This window comes from Ascaphus truei, chromosome 12 (assembly GCF_040206685.1).
Source record: "Ascaphus truei isolate aAscTru1 chromosome 12, aAscTru1.hap1, whole genome shotgun sequence".
Taxonomy (NCBI): domain Eukaryota; kingdom Metazoa; phylum Chordata; class Amphibia; order Anura; family Ascaphidae; genus Ascaphus; species Ascaphus truei.
In genome coordinates this window covers 4955478-4977744 of record NC_134494.1, presented here as the reverse complement: position 1 = coordinate 4977744, position 22267 = coordinate 4955478, and the positions used below count along the sequence as shown (strand labels likewise).

The 22267-nt window shown below is 44.8% G+C and overlaps 1 protein-coding gene and 1 long non-coding RNA gene across 5 annotated transcripts in view; one reads left to right on the top strand and one right to left on the bottom strand.

The window, feature by feature from the left end:
• Positions 1 to 19257, bottom strand: part of LOC142464292 (uncharacterized) — a 31497-nt gene extending 12240 nt beyond the window's left edge. For 2 of the 4 annotated variants that reach the window (XM_075567761.1, XM_075567762.1), the window contains exons 1-3: positions 19188 to 19257; positions 14061 to 16318; positions 11097 to 11210 (exon numbers count right to left, since the gene is read on the bottom strand). In XM_075567761.1, coding sequence (XP_075423876.1) covers positions 11097 to 11210; positions 14061 to 16239 — 2293 coding nt within the window. In that variant the 5' untranslated portion in view covers positions 16240 to 16318; positions 19188 to 19257. Of the gene's footprint in view, positions 1 to 4189; positions 4527 to 11096; positions 11211 to 14060; positions 16319 to 19187 lie in introns of those variants that run through there. The other 2 variants (XM_075567763.1, XM_075567765.1) reach the window with 1 other exon arrangement.
• On the top strand, positions 17465 to 19288 carry LOC142464351 (uncharacterized). The gene is made up of 3 exons (XR_012787662.1): positions 17465 to 17970; positions 18734 to 18857; positions 18960 to 19288. It is a non-coding gene; the product is annotated as an uncharacterized LOC142464351 (long non-coding RNA).
• The last annotated feature ends 2979 nt before the right edge of the window (positions 19289 to 22267 follow it).

The following is a 22267-nucleotide window of genomic DNA, read 5'->3' as shown; positions in this document are numbered from 1 at the left end:
GTTTGAGGGGCCGCGGATGTCAGCATGTTGGTCTGCAGCACCAAAAACAGTAAGTCTGGCCACATCTGAAGACACAACTTTTATTTTCTGAAATAGATCAGAGGTATCCTCCAATGGTTCACTTTGAACTGTCAGAAAGTGGCAATCTACGTAGTCAGCCTTTCTATATGAAAGATAACAATATTTATTGGAAGTTCTTCTGCACCAGAGCAGAGTGTGTGTTTTGAAACTCCCAGGCACATCCACAAAGCAGAGTTTAATTATTACAAATATGGGGAAGACTATCAGCCCCCAGAGATGTAAGCGGCCTTGTGACCCTGCAAAGGAGAACCAGCCTCACCTTGTTAGCCGGACCCTTTTTTCCACGCAAAGGAAAAAGGGCTCTTAGCCCCCTTTCCCCCAGTTAACTCATCCTAAGGTAGGGACCTGTAGCAAGAGATCATCAAAAATAATAACATTGCTCTTTTTTATGCAAGCTCCTACCACCAGGTAAGACAGGAAAAACACTGCATAGGTAGAGTGAGGAGTGCCCTTTATAGGGCACATGCAAGTTTGATCCTGTCCTACCTAAGGAGGTGGAGCCTATTACCCATGGTACTGCCAGATAGACGGAAAAGAAAAAGGATCAGCAATGGAGTGTGACAGGGAGACGCCAGGCCAGGCCAGGCAAGCTTTTCCAAGGAACATGAAGAATTGTTCAGAACATTCACTTGGGAAGAAAGAGGAATCAAAATCAACGGTGAATACTTCAGTCACCTATGATTTGATGGCTACATTGCTATTTTTGCAACAGAAACACTTCATTCTCTATGAGAGAGGAAACAAGAGAGTCAAGAAAGGCATGTTTGAGAGCTAAGAAAAAGAGCAGAGCACTTCTCTGCTCAGTCCCGCCTCTTCCACAGTCTTAGTTATAGGCTGATCCTATGTCCATCATAAGTCACATGTCCATGGCACACGGTAGAGGAACCTGACAGGGGCAGTGTGAGTTTGTAGCTTGCATCACACAGGCGGTTACAATTAGTTATTCCTTGGAGACGCTATTAGACAGTTTCAGTATAACATTCCAGTTACTATGTGCCTTAAGCTTGTCAACTCTATATAGTGCGTATGAAAATCATTTTAGGAAGTGTGGGATTCAATTAAAACATACAGTACTTTGCACAGTCATTAGCATATGTCCCAAGGTTCCTCAGGCGTGCTCTTTTTTCAGCACAGGCGTCCTAATTTATTTTGAGGGAGATTTGATGGGATAGATATTGATACATACACATATATATACACACACACACACACACACACACACACACACACACTGGAGATACTACTACATTTAAAAAAGCATCAGTCTCTGTCTCTCTTTCTCGTGGAATTCTAGATCAGACGGGTGTAGTATATGGGTGTTGGGTTGTCTGAGCTGGTGGAATTGGGGGTGTGTGAAGCTCGGGCTACTAGTCAGAAACGACTGCTACATTCACTGGGATCCAATACTTTGTCATAGGGACTAGTAATAGGGGGTTCTATGTTAAAGATGTTGATATACTTGTGTAATGGAGTATGTATTGGTTACATACACGAATGAGTGGTGGGAGACCAGAGGGAGTTAGTCTTCTTATTGGGGTTTGTAGGTGTTTGGTGGGAGGATAATCAAAAACTTCCACCCCTCTAGCTTCTTTTATTCTTTAAAACCAGAGACAGAACATAAAACACAGACAGAGCTCAGTTTTAGCACATCCAGTGAAACTGATACACGGTACAGTGCCTAAATATATATGTATAAATATCTATTAAGTAAAATGGTCTTTTAGTTTAACATTTTTGGCCAAAATTGTTGTAAGCCCCTGAGCCAACTGCACGGCAGACCACAATTCAGGGGTCCCTAACGCTAATATAAATTCTTAATAACCTGTGTGATAACAGGAAGAATGATTTATAGTAAATCTGTCAATATTACTTGCAAAGTTCTAAGTCTGATTGAAGCCTTTATTAACTTGTACATTACCAGGAAAAGCACTCTGTATTAGAGTTGTCACAACCATCCTGCAAGCAAACAAGTTCCCCTGTGTGGAAGATGCTATGAAGTGAGCCCTTAACCATTTAAATGTGGGAGGGGGTGAGCTTCAATTAAGTAGGAGGTTGCCACCCTCCAATCAGCCAAGACTAGCTGAAACACAATTGTAAAGTATACTGGACACCTAACAAGCTCCTATTGAACCCCCAAAATAACCACAACATATATATAAGCATATGAGTGTCACAGAGGAGTGCTACTGAGCATGGCAATATATATTTAAAACCAGAGACAGAACATAAAACATAGACAGAGCTCAGTTTTAGCACATCCAGTGAAACTCATACACGGTACAGTGCCTAAATATATATGTATAAATATCTATTAAGTAAAATGGTCTTTTAGTTTAACATTTTTAGTTTTGGCCAAAAATGTTAAACTAAAAGACCATTTTACTTAATAGATATTTATACATATATATTTAGGCACTGTACCGTGTATGAGTTTCACTGGATGTGCTAAAACTGAGCTCTGTCTGTGTTTTATGTACTGTCTCTGGTTTTAAATATATATTGCCATGCTCAGTAGCACTCCTCTGTGACACTCATATGCTTATATATATGTTGTGGTTATTTTGGGGGTTCAATAGGAGCTTGTTAGGTGTCCAGTATATCTTTTATTCTTTAGTAACTTATTTGTGCTCCCGTTTGTCGCAGGAGGTTTGCTTTTAGGTTTATTTACAGTCATGGAGGAGCCATTTAGTAGCTGGCATAGTACCCATCTTTAGTGAGGCTGTAGTGGCGTTATCTGTCAGTTGGCAACTCTTGGGTGTGTGGTGGCTAATCTAACTAAGTGAACATATTAACATGTATTAATCATGTGTGGTAGCGTTTCTCTTGCCGATGAGAGTTACAATCTATCAAGGTTGGTACATTATCTGATCAGGATTTCTTTTCTTTTTTACTTTTGCTCTCCTCGTATAACAAGTTTTTGATGTTTTTAGTATAGATGAGTTATTCATTTAATGTAACGTAATGTAATATGTCTAATAGGGCTTTAGCCGATTATTGTGTGTGGTGGTGGTGTGGAGGATTGTTGGGGGTAGAGGTGTTGGGTAGTAGCGTGTCCACTGGTTGCCAATGTGGCAATCTGTGCCCTTGTTGAGGGCATAGATAACCACAGTGGCAATCAATGGATTAAATGATTAATGTTTGTTTTAATTGTACTGTATTTGATTTTATTGGTGGGTTAAGGGGGTAATTTCACAGAGTGGGTGGTTAGACTCGCCAGAAGGGTTGTGGAAGGGTTTAACCCCTTAACTACCTTACCGGTTACTACCGTTAAGGTAATTAAGGGGGTAACCCCTCCTACATCCCTCCTGGGACGCCTAACCACCTACCCTGGGGCAACCACAGTGCACTCTTCACCCACCCCATTAAAAACACAGTAAACCCTTAATTACCTTAGTAGTAGTAGTAGTAACCGCTAAAGTAATTAAGGGGTTACTAGTGTTTTAATGGATGGGCATCGGCCCTTTCTTCAATGATGGTGAGGATGAAGAGGAGGACGACAGCCTTCATCCTGGCAGGGGTAAGTAAAACATTTATTGATGTATTTTATTTTACTGTATATTTGGTCAAAGAAGGGACTCAGGCGCTAACTCTAGAACAGAGTGGGCAGGAAAGATGAAATAGTAATAATATTACCGTATCGGTGGAGGCACAATGGTTCCCCAGATTATGACGGTAACCGGAACAGACCAGCCAAGTGCTCTACCCCTAAAAGGATCTACCCATGATCCTTGATAGACAGGCAATGAAAACAAGAAAAGGGGGAGCAAAGGGACAGATCAACAGCAAATATTACATAAATAGGATGAAATCACATAAGGTCAAATAAGACCTATCAGAGAAGGGTGAGGGATACAATGAATAAATGAATAAATAAATAATAATTGATTAAAACTTACACGGCCATGTGTAAGTACAGGCAAATAGAAAGTTCTTGTGGGAAAAGTCCTCTGTTCCAGCACACTGGAGCACTTCAAGGTATTCTCTAGGGCTGCACTGTTCCACTGTGCACTAACCCACAGCTCCCCCAAACAGTCAAGGGGACAAACGGAGCGTAGTTCAGATTGGCAGATAAATTTATTGACACAAATAGCAGCCAATGTACACTCACATGCATGGAATGTCCACAGCAGCTGCACTGCAGACCGCCAACACCCTCGCAGTAACAGGGCTCCCCTCCCGCGTACGGTGGGAACAGCCTATGCAGGTCAAAACGGGTGCTAAGACAGGGCTACGGAAGCCTCTCTGGGACACTCTTCCTCGCGATATAGAGCAACGCGTTTCGCCGACTGCGCGGCTTCGTCAGGCACGTTATAAATGAAACACAAGAAAAAACACAAAAGCGCACCAAGATGAGAGATAGATATTGTATTAGCAATAAATAATAAAATTAGTAACTTACATATAAAATTTCTTTAATAATCCCCGATCTGGTGTCTATCACAGGAGTAGGGCATCACATAGGAAGTATGAAGGGTAATCTCAGTTCTGAGAGATCAGACCCGCGCGCTGGGGCTGTCTCTGTTTCCTCTCCTGTCCTCCATGTGTGGTAGCGTGGTGCAGAGTGTAGCACACATGTGCAGGAACCGGGGCCTTCAATAGGTGTCCTTAGGATGCCTGTCCGTTTTTGATAGCATAAAAACGATCGGAAAAAAGCAGGAACGGTACACTTGAGTGTGTACTGATGGTGGGTAATAAAACCGCCAGCCACAACAGTCGCGACGCGTTTCGTTTACCTAAGTAAACTTCTTCAGGCGATATCTGGGACACCTGTTTAGGGGTCCTTTATAGGTCTAGTTCTGTGCGTCATTGGTTAATACCAATGGCTGCACGGCCAATCAGGCTAATATGCTGATGGGGGCGGGCCACACAAGGAAGACCTCCCTGTTAGTGTATTTGATTCAGCAATGAACTACACCAATTAAGCACATATATAAGTGCAAATAAAAAGGCAAACAGACCCCAAAGGAGAGCCAAAGTCATGTGTCCCAGATAGTCAAGTGCAATAAAATATGCATAATAATAGCATAAAAAACAAAGTATATGTGCATACTAGATATCAGCATTAATAACATTAAATGACATATAAATAACTTTTAAAATATGGGAAATAAAACAAATGGAAAGGTGGGTGGAGGGAGGGAAAGAATTGAAGAAAGGTAGAAAAAAGGTTTATAAAATGAATAAAAACCACTGTAATGATGAAATAGCTAAAAAAAACAGATAAAAAACAGATAAAAAAGTATAAGACCAATGTTTGTATCAAATTGCAGTATGCATGGTTTCACCTCAAAAAAGGGGTTAATTCCACATAGTCGTTCAAGCCCCCCGGGTACTTGGATTGGAGGGTAAATATCCAGAATTGCTCCCTTTTTGCAATCTGAAGATCTATGTTACCAGCCCGTACATTAGTTGTTATATGTTCGATGCCCATATATTTAACCCCTATGGTGCTACACTGATGGACATCCTTAAAGTGTGTCAACAGGTGTGTTAATGGTTTATTAGATGCCAGTAGCTTGGGAATATTGGTGATATTTCTGAGGTGCTCCATCACTCTAATTTTGAGCTGGCGTTTAGTGCGGCCCACATACTGTAAACCACATCCACATTGCAGGATATAAATGACATAAGTGGTTACGCAATCGATGTAACTAGTAATTTCATATCTAATATCTGTCGCTTTAGATTTAAAGTAATCCTGAGTAAGCATTCGTGGACAGATTTTACATCTATTGCATCTGTGGTTACCTTTAATACCTTATTTGTTGCTAATACAATATCTATCTCTCATCTTGGTGCGCTTTTGTGTTTTTTCTTGTTTTGCTGATATTGGTATCACCATCGGGGTTCCGGTGGAGACCACATTTGGAGGTGGGGGAGACACCTCATAAACACAGAAGCAGCAAGAGAACTGAGAGGGACCAACACTCCAAGTTTAAAGAGCCAGAGCGCGGACTGAACTTTTCATTACGTTATAAATGAAATCCAGCTCTCCCCTGGTCTATATAGCAATGCTAATCAGTCCAATTAGAATCCTGTGTGTAAACACCTTTGATGAAATTCAGCCCAGTATTTAAACAGGCTAAAGCAGATCAGCCATTGTGATTGGCTATGTCCGAAGATGACATCACTGCTGCATGTAAACAAACAGTCCCTTGTCTACTAAGCAGTAATGTGGCATTTCGCTAAACATCTATTCAAAGTATGAGCTAATCCATTGGATAAAGTGGATAAATATCCACTTGGTCAATCAGAAAATGGCAGGGACTTGCATATACAACTTCAATGGAGGCAAATGCACACAGCAACCATAAAGTGTACATATAATTCGCCTGTGTATTCAAAATACATAGTTAAGGTCACATCCTGCAATTATGAATACATACTTACATATAGAAACTATACCAACATTTTTATACAAATCAACCTTAAAATACAACCATACAACTTGAAAAACAGAATAAAATAACAACACGAACACCTTTACGCAACAACGTACAACATAATTTTATTAAACCCATACAGAACACTTCTAAAAGAGTTAAAATATAGTTTATTTCATTATTAAAAAGTCTTTAAAAATACTTTAAAAATAATACCTCTTACAAAAATAGTTTGTTGATAAAAACAAATGACCACATAAGGAAATCTCAAACCTGTGCGGTATGTGGGGGGCAGAACAGATATAGTATATTTTAATTTTTAGCTGAAAGCACCGATATCTATGTCGACATTAAGTCCTTTTGGTGCCAGCGTTTTCAGCTTATATATCCAGCGAGTTTCCCTCTGGCGTAAACGCCTGAGTCTATCACCCCCTCTCCGATTAGCGGCTACTGCCTCAATGCCCCTGTATATCAACCCCGTGGGGATATCGCAATGTGCTAAACTAAAATGTTGGGATACGCTGTGGGTAAGGAGCTGTTTCCTAATGTTGCCCATGTGCTCCAGTATGCGGACCCTCAGAAGTCTTGAGGTACGTCCCACATACTGGAGTCCACATGGGCACTCCAACAGATACACCACGAATGCCAATCTACAGTCAATAAAATGCTCAATTTTGAAGGTCTCCTTAGTGACATTTGAACAAAATGTGTGTTTGTCTTTCGTGGCTTGCTTGCACACTTTACATGAAAAACAACTTAAAAACCCAATGGGTTTGGGAAGCCAACTGGGGGGGGGGGGCAATTTGCTGATCTTTTCTAAAAACGCTGGGTGCCAATTTTCCCTTAATACTCGCAGCCTTTTTAAAAATTATTCTGGGAATATCTGGAAGATACCCTTTGAGAACTGGATCCTTCTGTAGTATATGCCAGTGGCTTTTCAGAATCTTACCGATCTTTGGTGCCTCCCTATTGTACTGGGTTACAAAGGGAACTATGAACTCACTCTTCTCATTGGTTACCTTAGGTACTAAAAGCTCTTCACTCCTAAGTTCCAATGATTTACTGAAGGCTTGTTCCAATAGATCTTGGTCATAGTCCCGTTCCCGAAATCGTTTTTGAAGGGTTTCGGCCTGATCTATGAAAACCTCCTTGTCTGTACAGTTGCGGCGAATCCGCCAGAACTGTCCGTAAGGGAAAAGACAAACGCACCCACCGTGGGTGATGACAACTACTTTGAAGTAAAAAATTGTTAGCATCGACATCTTTAAAATAAGTTTTTGTTTTCAACATCTATTCTTCAATATAGATATTCAAATCTAGAAAATGTATGCTAGTTTTGCTTCTCTCCGATGTGAACGATAAATTAGGGTTATTTTGATTAATGTGGGTGAGAAACAACTCAAGTGCTTCATCACTACCATGCCATACAAAACAGGACATCATCAATATACCTCTTCCAGAGGACTAGGTCCGCGCCATCGGGGTTACCTGACCAGATGTTCTCGGCTTCCCAGTCCGCCATGAATACATTGGCATAACTAGGCACGAACCTAGTCCCCATTGCGGTTCCACATCTCTGTAAAAACAAGGTGCCATCCAACCAAAACACGTTATGTGTGAGTACAAAAAGGATACTCTCCAATAAAAAAATCTTTTTGTTGATTTAAAATTAGCGGATCCCTTTCTATGGCTTTCTTTACTGCTCTCAAGCCGTCCACATGTTTGATGCAAGTATACAAAGATCTAACATCGCATGTAACTAATGTGTATTCATCTTGCCACTTCAGCACAGATACAATATTTAAAATTTGCATCGTGTCTTTCAGATAAGATTTGGCATCAATAGCATATTTCTGCAGATAAATGTCGATATATTCAGAGAGATTTTGGGTTAATGAACCAATCCCCGATATAATCGGTCTCCCTGGGGGTTTGGCAAGGTCCTTGTGTATTTTCGGTAAGAAGTAGAACACAGCCATCACTGGTTTGTTATTCATTAGGTAACTATGCTCTTTCTCATCTAGAATACCTACATTTCTACCTCTCATCAGTATATCTGCTAATTCCTCCTTATACTGATTCGTGGAGTCCCTTGCAAGTTTATCATACGTAGACTCATCGTTTAGGATTCTCCCCGATTCCTCAAGGTAGTAATTGGCAGTGTTCGACAAACCTATACATTTGAACGCCCCGGGCGAGTGGATTTAACATCGTGGCGAGCTCCTATTGGCCCAAGCAGCACACGTGTGGTACTAGGTGGCGAGTAGATTTTTTTGTTCGGCGAGTAGATTTTTTGGTGATTTGTCGACCACTGGTAATTGGTATCCATTATTACCACCCCGCCGCCTTTATCGGCTGGCTTGATGGTAATACTTCGATCTTCAGTCAGCTCTTTGAGCGCATCCCTCTCCTTTTTACTGAGATTATCTGAGAATCTGTTTCTCTTATTGGCCAGTTTCTCAAAATCATCCAGCATCAGTTGATTAAAAACTTCCAAATATTGTCCCTTACAGTGGCTGGGGTTAAATTTAGATTTTTCCTTAAGATTTGAATGTATGAACTCCTCTATCTGAGCCCCCTCCCCATCCATCTGTCCAACTGCTATAGGCTGTAAACGAGGTTCTCTCTCGTGTATATTTTTACTTAAAAAGAAACGCTTCACCGTTAATTGGCGCAAATATTTGTGAATGTCTAAAAACAAATTAAAACCACTTGGTCCTATTGCAGGGGCAACATTAAGACCTTTGGCTATTAAATTGGTCTGTGTATCATTTAAAATTTTACTGCTAATATTAAAAACACCTTTTAGTGCATTAGTCTTTTGGACTGTCCGTTTCCCTCTTCCTCTTTTTCCTCGCGATCTCTTTTTCTTCCTTTCTTCTCTGTCGACTCTAAGGTCCCCAGGTCGTCCAGAATCAAAAAACAGTTCTGTGTCACTGTGGGAGACCAGGGTCCCCTCTCTAAAAAAGAGATCGTGGTCTCATTCCTCTCTTTCCTTTCCCAAACTGGGCTCCTGTGTCTCGAACCTTCCCTGTGCTCATCTCTGCGGCCCTCTCTATCTGTTTTCTTGCCTGGATCTTCCTTCAGGGATCCTCCCTTGGTGCCTTCTAGGTGATATCTCATATCTGGGGGATTTGGCTCTCCAATGTCCCCATTCTTTTCTCTCCTTCCTTTCGTAGTCATTGGTACGATAGGGGGGGGGGGGGTAGTTCGTACGTTTATGGTACTGCCCTTGATCCCTATCCCTATTCTCCCATCTCACCTCTCTTGGATAGTGATTCTGTTCTCATGGTCTTGCCCCCCTATCCCGTTCCCTATATTCTACTCTATCCTGTCTCCTTCCCAATTGATCTTTATCACTCTTGGTCGCTTCTGTTTTTTTGAGAGATTGCCTGCTCTGTGCTTGTTGATGCCTTTCCCCATCTGTTTGATAACTCACAGAATTCTTCTTTTTAGAGGATGGAGTATGATGGCCCTTATCAGCATCTATAGCCCTTGTCACAAATGTGATCTTTTCCCATCTCTTCTGCTTCCCTTCCAGATAGTCCTCCTCATCACGCTTGAACTTTTTGTTCTTAGTGATGAGTATACTTCTCTCTAAATTCACCAGGTCATATAGCTGTTTGTTGCGGGAAGCAAAGGTAACACAATCTTTGTGAGGTTCTAATTTTATTTTTATCTTATCAATCTCAACATCTAACTCTTTCAAAGTAGTTTTGTGGTTTTTGATCAATAATTCCATCAAGTCCAAACTACATTTATCAAGAATGTTGTCCCACATGCAGTTTGACTCGATTACAGCAAGATCAAACGAGGCCTTTTTGGAAATTCTCAGACCTCTTGGAATCCTATTCACCTTAACATACTGAATGGGCAAAAGCACTAGTAGCCATATTTGCGGGAATTTTCGTTACTATTTAGGCGGATTGGGTCCCTTTGATTGTTGCCTTTGCACCATCAATTCCTAGACTTGTTGAGTGATTTATAGTGCTATCTAGACCATATACTTTGTGTTTTTAAATAAAATGTATAACACTGTTAATTTAATGTAACCATCTATTGTCATCATATCTCTGTGTTTCACACGGTCCAGGGGGAGCATAAGGGGAAAAAAACACACAAGAAAAAAATTCTAAGTGCAGATGTATGACACCCCCTGGACCATGTGAAACAAGTTCTACAATTTGGGGAAGAGTGAAGACAACCCCACCAGAGGGTAGAAGCAGGGTTTTTTACACCTTAATAGGATATATTTGCACTTGCAAGTTTATGTTTAATGCACTTTTATTATCATATTAAGTCACTTATATTTGATTGAGTTTGCACTTATAGGGTGTTTAGCGCCTTATTTACACCTTTTCTTGCACTATCATATCTCTGTGCCCAAGACATACTTGAAAACGAAAGGTAAATCTCAATGTATTACTTCCTGGTCATTTCTTTTTAGAAATAACTACTTTATAGTGATGCGGGAATTTACTTGATTATTAACCTCGAATGATGGCAGTGTTTTGACCCCGAGTGCTGAAAACATGTTGGCGTATTCGGTGCTACCAATGTTCAAACCTCAATAACAATAATAATCTCAATATAACCATAAGACAAATCAAGTGAGGCTTGAAGGGTACTCACCATCAACAGGAAATGTAACTATGTCACTCTTTATTAGGGTTAGATGATCTTCAGCGTTTGGCTCTTCTTTCTCTGACTTAATCTCTAACTTCTCTGGTACAATCGCTCGAGAATCTGGCAATAAGAAAAGGAAAATCCATCATGTAAAGCTGGGAGTTGGGGCTCTTGTTGTGATTTCACCTCCTGGTATAATATAATACCCACCATAAAGATATGTTTTACCTGCCCTTCTGGCAGAAAGTGACTTAATGAGTTGAAGACATATCTTACCTGCTAGTGGTCCTATCCTATGAGAACACAAGATTAATTTCTAAGGTTGTTTGACGCACATAACCGCAAAATAATCAGATATTCCCTTCTCGCACATTTTAAGCTACCACAATATCTATGTAAAACTTCCAGCAACGGCAGGAAGAATAACGGAGCACTGCCCGAAAAATAAAGCAGGATAAAAGCGTAGGTGGTGACTACAAAATGTTTATTGAAACAGACGAGTGTGGCTGATGGATCCTCTAACGCGTTTCAGCTCTAGAGCCTTTATCAAAAAGTGATCCATCAGCATGAGGGAGACATAGATATAGGCGGAATGAACCCAAAACACCTGCACCAGATAGGAGTCAGGTGAGGTGGATACTTCACCTATTAACCATGTGTAAACACATAAAAAAACGTTTAAAAAACAATGCTTACAATACATCACAATGGAGATCACAATACATGTATATAAATTGGTGATCTCCAGTTAGTTGGAATAAACAGTATAAGCCCTTAGACATAACATATGAATGAGCATGGATGATATCAACCGTATAATGTGTATACATGTGATGGTTGTAAAGCAAGACAATAAAATACAAGATAAAATAAACAGCAGTCTGTTACGGAACAATTTGTATGAGTATATTATTCATAAATAAATGTAGAGATCTCTGTTCAAAAATGAATAAAAAATGAAAAGGACGAGGATAGCAAGAAGACAACATACTGTTAGAGAAAAACATGTGTATGTATACCTGAGCAATGTAAAAGTAAATAAATGGATATGAAATAAGGAACAGAAGGAAAGGGAAGGGGGGGGAGGGGGAAGGAAGGGGGGGGGGAAGGAAGGGGGGGAAGGAAGGGGGAGGGAGGGAAGGAGGGGGGAAGGAAGGGGGAGGGAGGGAAGGAGTGGAGAGGGGGGGAGGGGGGGAAGGGGATGGGGGGGAGGAGGGGGGGGATGGGGGGGGGAGGAGGGGGAGGGGGAAGGGAGGAGAGAGGGGGTGGCGGGGGGGAAGGGAGGAGAGAGGGGGTGGCGGGGGGAGGGGAGGGGAAGAGGGGGGGGGAAGGAATAAAGAATGAAGACAGAATATGCAGACATAAATGATACTAATCTGATAGAAAATGTTGCAATTCCCAATCAACGTTGAGGCCATGCGGTTGCAGGGTATCTAACAGAAAGATCCATTGCATCTCCATTTTATTTAATCTGTTAAGTCGATCTCCCCCTCTAATGTTGATGGGAATATGGGCAATTCCAAAGAATCTAAAATTCTTGAGACCGCCATTCAAACAAGATGTGAAATGTTTCGAAACAGGGTGAAACATATCTTTTTTCAGTATCAATCTTATATGTTCAGATATCCTGATGTGTAATGGACGAATTGTCCTACCAACATATTTGGCGTTGCAACCACACATAATTACATACACCACATAGCTCGTGTGACAATTGATGAATGTGGAGATTCTGAACTTAGACACTGTGGATACTGTTGTTATTCTTTTGGTGGGTGCTGCATATTGACAGCACTTACAGAATCCACATTTGAAGAACCCTTTGGGTATATTAGTGATTTTGGCTGTAGGTGGAGACTGAAAAAGACTTTTGGAAAGGGATGTAGCTAGAGTATTTGCTCTTTTGAATGCAAATCTTGGTCTCTCTACATATGGTTCCAAGTCTGGGTCAAGTTTCAACACATTCCAATGCTTGGATATGATGTGTTGAATTTGTGGGGCCTGTCTGCTGAATTTCGTTATGAACAAGGGATTGTCTTTAAATGTATTGTTATTCAGCAGTTGTTTGTTTTTTTTCCCTTTTCTTAGCAACATGTTCCTGTCAGAGCAATCAGCATGTATGAAGGCCTGTTCGATGTCTATACTAGAGTAACCTCTTTCCTCAAATTTGAGGCTTAAATTCTCGGAGTGTTGGAGAAATTTGTCTTGGTCTGAGCAGAGTCTCTTATAACGTAAAAATGGCCCCTTAGGTATGCCACGGATCATGGATCTAGGGTGGCAGCTCTTGGCATATAAGTATGAATTCCTTGAGTAGGGTTTGGTGTAGATGTCCGTGGAAATCGCAGAGTCTGGGTCACCATGGAGTGTCACATCTAGGAAATTGATATTGTGAGACTCAGTATTGAATGTAAAATGAAGATTAATATCATTGGTGTTTAGGGTGTCAATGAAATTGTGTAGTGTGAAAAGATCCCCATCCCAAATGAAAACCAGATCGTCAATATATCTTTTGTAGAAGATAATATTGGAACGATAGATGTTGGTTTCACCGAAAATGTGAGTGCTTTCCCATAAACCCATAAAAAGATTGGCATATGAGGGCGCAAATGACGTCCCCATAGCCGTGCCTTGTGTCTGAAGAAAAAAGAGTGAGTCAAATAAAAAGTAATTGTGTGTCAATAAGAACCAGATAGAATCATTAATGAAAGTGATTTGTGCCGTGGAAAGAGAGGATAGTTCTAAATAGTGATAAATGGCTTTGAGGCCGTGTTCATGTGCAATTATTGTGTATAATGATGTGACATCCATGGTGACCCATCTGAAACTCTCCTTCCAAACAATGTTCTCCAACTCAATGAGTAAGGCGGTTGTATCCTGTAAAAAGGATGGAAGTTGTTGTACAATGGGCTGCAGAATTATTGGACAATTTATTGTCTGGGTTCAGCTTACCACAATATCTACTATACTTACTTAACACATGTGGATTTATGCCGGTAGTGGGCCGTGCTCCGCTGTCCATGCTGGTAGTGGGCCGTGCTCCGCTGTCCATGCTGGTAGTGGCCCGTGCTCCGCTGTCCATGCTGGTAGTGGGCCGTGCTCCGCTGTCCATGCTGGTAGTGGCCCATGCTCCGCCATCCATGCTGGTAGTGGCCCGTGCTCCGCTGTTCATGCTGGTAGTGGCCCATGCTCCGCCATCCATGCTGGTAGTGGCCCATGCTCCGCTGGCCATGCTGGTAGTGGGCCGTGCTCTGCTGTCCATGCTGGTAGTGGGCCGTGCTTTGCTGTCCATGCTGGTAGTGGGCCGTGCTCCGCTGTCCATGCTGGTAGTGGGCCGTGCTCCGCTGTCCATGCTGGTAGTGGGCCGTGCTCCGCTGTCCATGCTGGTAGTGGGCCGTGCTCTGCTGTCCATGCTGGTAGTGGGCCGTGCTCCGCTGTCCATGCTGGTAGTGGCCCGTGCTCCGCTGTCCATGCTGGTAGTGAGCCGTGCTCCGCTGTCCATGCTGGTAGTGGGCTGTGCTCCGCTGTCCATGCTGGTAGTGGCCCATGCTCCGCTGTCCATGCTGGTAGTGGGCCGTGCTCCGCTGTCCATGCTGGTAGTGGCCCATGCTCCGCTGTCCATGCTGGTAGTGGGCCGTGCTCCGCTGTCCATGCTGGTAGTGGGCCGTGCTCTGCTGTCCATGCTGGTAGTGGCCCGTGCTCCGCTGTCCATGCTGGTAGTGAGCCGTGCTCCGCTGTCCATGCTGGTAGTGAGCCGTGCTCCGCTGTCCATGCTGGTAGTGGCCCGTGCTCCGCTGTCCATGCTGGTAGTGGCCCGTGCTCCGCTGTCCATGCTGGTAGTGAGCCGTGCTCCGCTGTCCATGCTGGTAGTGGCCCGTGCTCCGCTGTCCATGCTGGTAGTGAGCCGTGCTCCGCTGTCCATGCTGGTAGTGGCCCATGCTCCGCTGTCCATGCTGGTAGTGGGCCGTGCTCCGCTGTCCATGCTGGTAGTGGGCCGTGCTCTGCTGTCCATGCTGGTAGTGGCCCGTGCTCCGCTGTCCATGCTGGTAGTGGGCCGTGCTCCGCTGTCCATGCTGGTAGTGGGCCGTGCTCCGCTGTCCATGCTGGTAGTGGCCCGTGCTCCGCTGTCCATGCTGGTAGTGAGCCGTGCTCCGCTGTCCATGCTGGTGGTGGCCCGTGCTCCGCTGTCCATGCTGGTAGTGGCCCATGCTCCGCTGTCCATGCTGGTAGTGGGCCGTGCTCCGCTGTCCATGCTGGTAGTGGCCCATGCTCCGCTGTCCATGCTGGTAGTGGGCCGTGCTCCGCTGTCCATGCTGGTAGTGGGCCGTGCTCTGCTGTCCATGCTGGTAGTGGCCCGTGCTCCGCTGTCCATGCTGGTAGTGAGCCGTGCTCCGCTGTCCATGCTGGTAGTGAGCCGTGCTCCGCTGTCCATGCTGGTAGTGGCCCGTGCTCCGCTGTCCATGCTGGTAGTGGCCCGTGCTCCGCTGTCCATGCTGGTAGTGAGCCGTGCTCCGCTGTCCATGCTGGTAGTGGCCCGTGCTCCGCTGTCCATGCTGGTAGTGAGCCGTGCTCCGCTGTCCATGCTGGTAGTGGCCCATGCTCCGCTGTCCATGCTGGTAGTGGGCCGTGCTCCGCTGTCCATGCTGGTAGTGGGCCGTGCTCTGCTGTCCATGCTGGTAGTGGCCCGTGCTCCGCTGTCCATGCTGGTAGTGGCCCGTGCTCCGCTGTCCATGCTGGTAGTGGGCCGTGCTCCGCTGTCCATGCTGGTAGTGAGCCGTGCTCCGCTGTCCATGCTGGTGGTGGCCCGTGCTCCGCTGTCCATGCTGGTAGTGGCCCGTGCTCCGCTGTCCATGCTGGTAGTGGGCCGTGCTCCGCTGTCCATGCTGGTAGTGGGCCGTGCTCTGCTGTCCATGCTGGTAGTGGCCCGTGCTCCGCTGTCCATGCTGGTAGTGGGCCGTGCTCCGCTGTCCATGCTGGTAGTGGGCCGTGCTCCGCTGTCCATGCTGGTAGTGGCCCGTGCTCCGCTGTCCATGCTGGTAGTGAGCCGTGCTCCGCTGTCCATGCTGGTGGTGGCCCGTGCTCCGCTGTCCATGCTGGTAGTGGCCCATGCTCCGCTGTCCATGCTGGTGGTGGCCCGTGCTCCGCTGTCCATGCTGGTGGTGGCCCGTGCTCCTCTGAAGATGCCGAGATAGGAGGTTCCTTAATTTATATTTGTTGGATGTCAGCTGTGCCTGTATAAAAGAGAAGAAATGTAAATTTTCTTGGACAAACATACAGCATTAAGTATAAGATTTAGAACCTTTGATTATTAAAACTGCAGACCAAGCAATATCCTACGTGTGTTTTTTAAATAAATCAGTTCTGTACTATGAGAAAATACTTGTAGCATTTTTTTTTTTAAAACAACCTTGAATTACATTTTGAACAAGCATTTTTTGTTTGTATAGTAACCATTTACAAAATCACATCCCCTTCCTCTTCTGAAACAGGCGCTGGCACACCCCTTTTTGAGCTCTGCCCTCTCTCCAGCAGGGCACCAATTGTATCTAGTGATTGCTTGATCACATGGTCTTCCCCACAGAACTTTGCATTTTTGGTCCACTTTTGCTGCACTGACAGCCATTTAGTGAACCTCTGAGCCGAATCTGTGCCGATCGATCACAAGAGAAAGGATCGACAACTAATTACTAATCACTGTGGATTGTAATGATGCATATATTAAAGGGGAGCGGAAATACAATAAAAATTTTAAAAAAGGCAGCTTGGACTGCTGCTTTAACACAAAACAACCCCAAATGAGTCAGAGAAGACAGAGGCACCAAAACAAATATATGGTCCATCCTCTAACAGGAACTTAATTTCAAACACTGCAAATTACACTAATGGTTTGGGATTATGTTATAACATAACCATCTAGTATAAAAATCACAGTATAAAGAGTTAGAGATCAGCAGACATATATATAGCAACTAGAGGCCCGGCGCTGGACGCGGATGTTGGGCCTGGCCTCTTTTCTTTTAATAGATGTGGGATTGAAGCAGGGGGTTTCTGGAGCTGAACCTCATTCATATCCGCTCCGGGAACCCCCTGCTTCCTGAGATACTTACCTCCTTAGGGGGTGTCATTATCTCCTGCTCAGGTTTAAAGCCACGGTCACGTGGGCCAATAGTAAGCCGCTTATGACTGTAGCAGTTACATACATGATCTTTAACTGTTCATGCAATGTCTTTATACATCATGTATAACCCTGTTCATTTAACGTAACCATGTATTTGTCATCTTAACTCTGTGACCAGGAAGTACATGAAAAAGAGAGGTGACTCAATGTATTACTTCCTGGTAAAACGTTGTTATAAATAGATGTAGCCAGGTCTCCCTCTTAGCTTCAGGCTGCATGAGGGGGACGGCTGTGTGGTTGCTGCAGGGAGATTGTGAGTGGGCCTCAGTGGCTGCTGACCACGTTGCCAGGCTGCTGCATTTAGAACAGTTAGAACAGTTAGAACAGTGATAACAGTTAGGAGCAGGACAGCAAAGGGATAGGTAAGGTCCAGGGAGAAGTGCTCCGCTGGACTAGGCCAGAGTATCCCCCTTTCAGGTCCCAGCTAGACCCTGACCATCTCTAGCTTGTTGTGCTATAGGGAATGCCCCCTCAGACAGGGACGCGCCCCGTAGCCTGTTAGTGCTAGTAACCTTGTACCGGTGACGGACGCACGCGGTGTGCGTGGCCTGCATCAGGGATAAGACCAGGTCCTCATCTTAGAGACTATCTAAAGGGGGGACACTCTGGCTGGAGGCCACCCCACGCGGAGGTGGATCTTCGGTGGAACAGACTGACTGTAACTTGGCCTTACTGAGCGACACCCGGGGCTGGAGCTCCGGGCAGGTATTTTCCACAAGTGCACAAACACATCGTGGGGCAGCGCAGTTTCACACTTGGGGCGGGATAGGGCTTTGTGCCCTGGACACTAAGACACTGGTGCCCCTGCACACAAGTACTGTGGGGAATACACTGTGGGTCCGTATAAACTATACTGTGTGTATATATATATATATATATATATATATATATATATATATAGTGTTTTCATGGTTATTGTTTAGTACCTTCCAGTAAATACTGTTACCCATACTTTGTGTGTGTATCTTGTCTTGGGAGGGGCCATCCTACTACATAAGGATCCCTCTCAGGTGGAGGCGCTGTTAGTAGATATTGATACACACATCCCAGGCTCCCCGTGGCGGAGGATCAGGCCTCCTGTTTGCCGCGCAGGTATTAGCAGCACACATAGTCGCCCTGACATAGGCGCCTCATTACAGCTATGGGTGCTACATAAATAAAAATATATACATTTAATGTAATATGCTTGGAAGGTGAAAAAGGTGCTCAGTTTTTTTTTTGTGCAAACGTTAGAGGCAATCCAAGCAGCCCTTATTTAAAAATTTTTTTTTAATATATGCAGCTTTTTATTACCTTTATTGAAAATGACCTAAACTCGATTAATTCGCTCATAATCGACCAGCAACATCCTGATTCCCCGGGTTCACTAAATGGCTACCTTTCAGTTTCAATCAATCCTTCAGTCAGTGTAACTCAGCAGCTACAATATATCCTTACATTACCAAGGTAACATTATCTATTGTTACAGTTTATAGCTCAAACTGCTGGGAACATCACAACCAGGAAAGTGTTGCAAAGACCTCCCACTGCTGGGGAAGTGGGCAAAAGCCTGCTACAGAAATCAAATAATGCTTTAAAACTCATTCAAAATGGTATTAAAAGTTAAAAAGAAAAAAGTAGTATTATCTAATAATAATAATAATAATAGTATCTAATACTACAGCAGTGATTCTTGTTTGTTTTTAAACATTTAGGATATTGCATGCCTTGCTGCTGACCGCCTCTGGATGTGAGACAGATACACAGGTGTCAGCTGAACAGCCTGACACCAGATGAAACAGTAAAAAGGAAAGTATTGTGTGTGGTTAGTTGTTTAATGGGACATTCATAGGCATTACATGCAAGCACCTCCCTGCTGCACAAGTAGTGGGACCTATATTTATGTGCAAAATGTTGCTTCAGGTCACACTCGGCAATCTTACCTTATCTCTGGGAGGTACTTCCGGGACCTGCACGGGGAGCTCTACAAGCACTGCTTGCTACATCCGGGTCTTAGCCATGTGTGCTACTGCGCATGCTCACACTTAGGGGATCATGGGAGTTGTAGTTTGTATACACTTCAATACAGATCATTTGACAAGACAAATAGAAGCTGCACAGTAATATTTCCCAGACACTGTGCTAGGGAAAGGACGTTACTTCTGCATGTAGACGTGTATACCTCTTGGTGCATAACATGTCAGTAAAACTGCTTCAGTTCCTCCCATGTGGCCAATGTTGATATGAAGGAGGTAACCTGGAAATGATAACATAACCCATGTGGCTGTAATAAAACTAAAGGGCTGCACGTATCTATCTATACGATATAACTGTACACTTTGCATCTCCCCGCTCCCTTTCTCACAGAGTAGGGTCGGGGCAGGATACACACTGGATGGTTGGTTTTGACTTTGAAGTGCAGCTTTCTCTGATTTCCTTATTTCTTGTCCAAGTTCCCCCTGCTCCCCACACAGAGGCCCCCAGGGTCTGACCCTGAGCCCCCTGCTCCCCACACAGAGCCCCCCAGGGTCTGACCCTGAGCCCCCTGCTCCCCACACAGAGCCCCCCAGGGTCTGACCCTGAGCCCCCTGCTCCCCACACAGAGCACCCCCCCCCTGTCTGACACACTGCTACCCTGCTCCGCACACAGAGCCCCCCAGGGTCTGACCCTGAACCCCCTGCTCCCCACACAGGGCACACACCCCCCTGTCTGACACACTGCTACCCTGCTCCGCACACAGAGCCCCCCAGGGTCTGACCCTGAGCCCCCTGCTCCCCACACTGCCCCACAGGGTCTGACCCTGAGCCCCCTGCTCCCCACACAGCCCCCCAGGGTCTGACCCTGAGCCCCCTGCTCCCCACACAGAGCCCCCCAGGGTCTGACCCTGAGCCCCCTGCTCCCCACACAGAGCCCCCCAGGGTCTGACCCTGAGCCCCCTGCTCCCCACACAGAGCCCCCCAGGGTCTGACCCTGAGCCCCCTGCTCCCCACACAGAGCACCCCCCCCCCCTGTCTGACACACTGCTACCCTGCTCCGCACACAGAGCCCCCCAGGGTCTGACCCTGAGCCCCCTGCTCCCCACACAGAGCACACCCCCCCCTGTCTGACACACTGCTACCCTGCTCCGCACACAGAGCCCCCCAGGGTCTGACCCTGAGCCCCCTGCTCCCCACACAGAGCACCCCCCCCCCTGTCTGACACACTGCTCCCCTGCTCCCCACACAGAGCCCCCCAGGGTCTGACCCTGAGCCCCCTGCTCCCCACACAGAGCACCCCCCCCCCCCTGTCTGACACACTGCTACCCTGCTCCCCACACAGAGCACCCCCCCCCCTGTCTGACACACTGCTACCCTGCTCCGCACACAGAGCCCCCCGGGGGGTCTGACATTGAGCTAAACTGCAAAGTGCTTCATCAGTACCCTGACCCTGCATTCTGCCTGCACCAAATAACACTCTCACACGTTTGTGGGGCTAAATAAAGGGGCAAGAAATGGGAAAAGTGCAATTACATACCACGGGAAGAGAAACAAGAAGTTTTCTTAATCATTAAATATTTCATTAACTATTAGAAAGCTGTGGGTATTACTATGGCAACAAGTGACAGTTATTTCCCTGCTGAGGTCTCTGCAAGAGGGGCAATAACTCCTTACCTGCCAGTGTCACCAGTAGCACATTGTATAGCGGCAGCTAATCTGGTAACGACACAATGCTCTGCTCAGATTTCTTTATCCCCTCAAATGTCACATTCACACAGGTCAATGCCACAAATACTTTTTTTTTAATATATATATTTTTATTTAGGAAGGTTTCATGCACTAGGTCCAAAAAGGAAAACATACATTACAGAAGTTATTGCATCATCGTTTTCATCTGGATCAGTATAAAGGACGTCATTTCATAATTGCGTACCTGTAAATACGTACATACTGTATAGATCTAGCTAGATATTAACTTGATCACTCACATTTGTATTTGTTTTGTTTTGCTATGTTCGTACCGTTTGTTTCTTTTGTGACTTCTATTTCCTCACATTATTTCATCCGTTCTTCTCCCTCTTTTTATTTTCCTATTAACTTTTTTCATTTAAAACATTAACTCCCCTCCCATGAACGATTTTGGCCATTTACTTGTAACTGAGAGTTTTATTTCAGTCGTGATGGGAGGCGTATTATTTTGAAACCCCAAACATTTGTAATGAGTTGTCAAGCCTATTATGGGACTATCAAACATTTATTCCTTCAATGTCGATTATGTAGTTGTCTTGTTAAACACTATGTGGTTTAAAGACTTTTTCTATTTCTGCTTTCACCTTTTTTGACAGAGAGTTCATAAACCATCCCCATTTCTGGAGAAGAAAAAAACACATTTGTCTTTCTGGAAACTTGCTTCTAGTGTATCTCAACTCAGGCAGGATAGTTTTGTACTATATCTATATTTAGTGGGGTTGATGATATCCATTGTAACATAATTGCTTTTCTAGCTGCTAGAAGAACAATTTCTGTGTCTTTTGCCGGTTTAGTTTTATTTTCGCCTGCTTCCAACCACGACTCTAAATTGGCAAATATTAGCACCAAAGGATTCTTAAGTCTGAAATCCATATTTCCCCCCCCCCTCCCCTCCCCCAGTCGCAGACTGGACCCCTAGGGTGTAGTGAGGGCTGGCTACGTGTCTTAGGGTGGTGCGTACCTGTGAGGAACAGGAGGGCCTGAGTCTCCCGCGATGGTATAGGGGACAACAGGGACAGGCTTCTGGGGTTAGTGCCTTCATCTTCTAGCAACGGTGCAGTGCCTCCATCTCTGGCGAGCCCTATATAGGTAGGGTGAAATCCTCCCAGAGAAGCCCTGGTCTCAGGGCGAGAGATTTCAGTCTCACACAAGTCTCTTATAAAAGCAGCAATGTCTCTTTATTGAACTCTCTCCTCCCAATAGTTCACAGCAGCAGCAATAGACAGCGTACAGGGTCTCTTCCTCCTTCTCTTTATCCTCCAGGCTGTACCCCTTCAGGATGGGCTGTCCGGGGCTC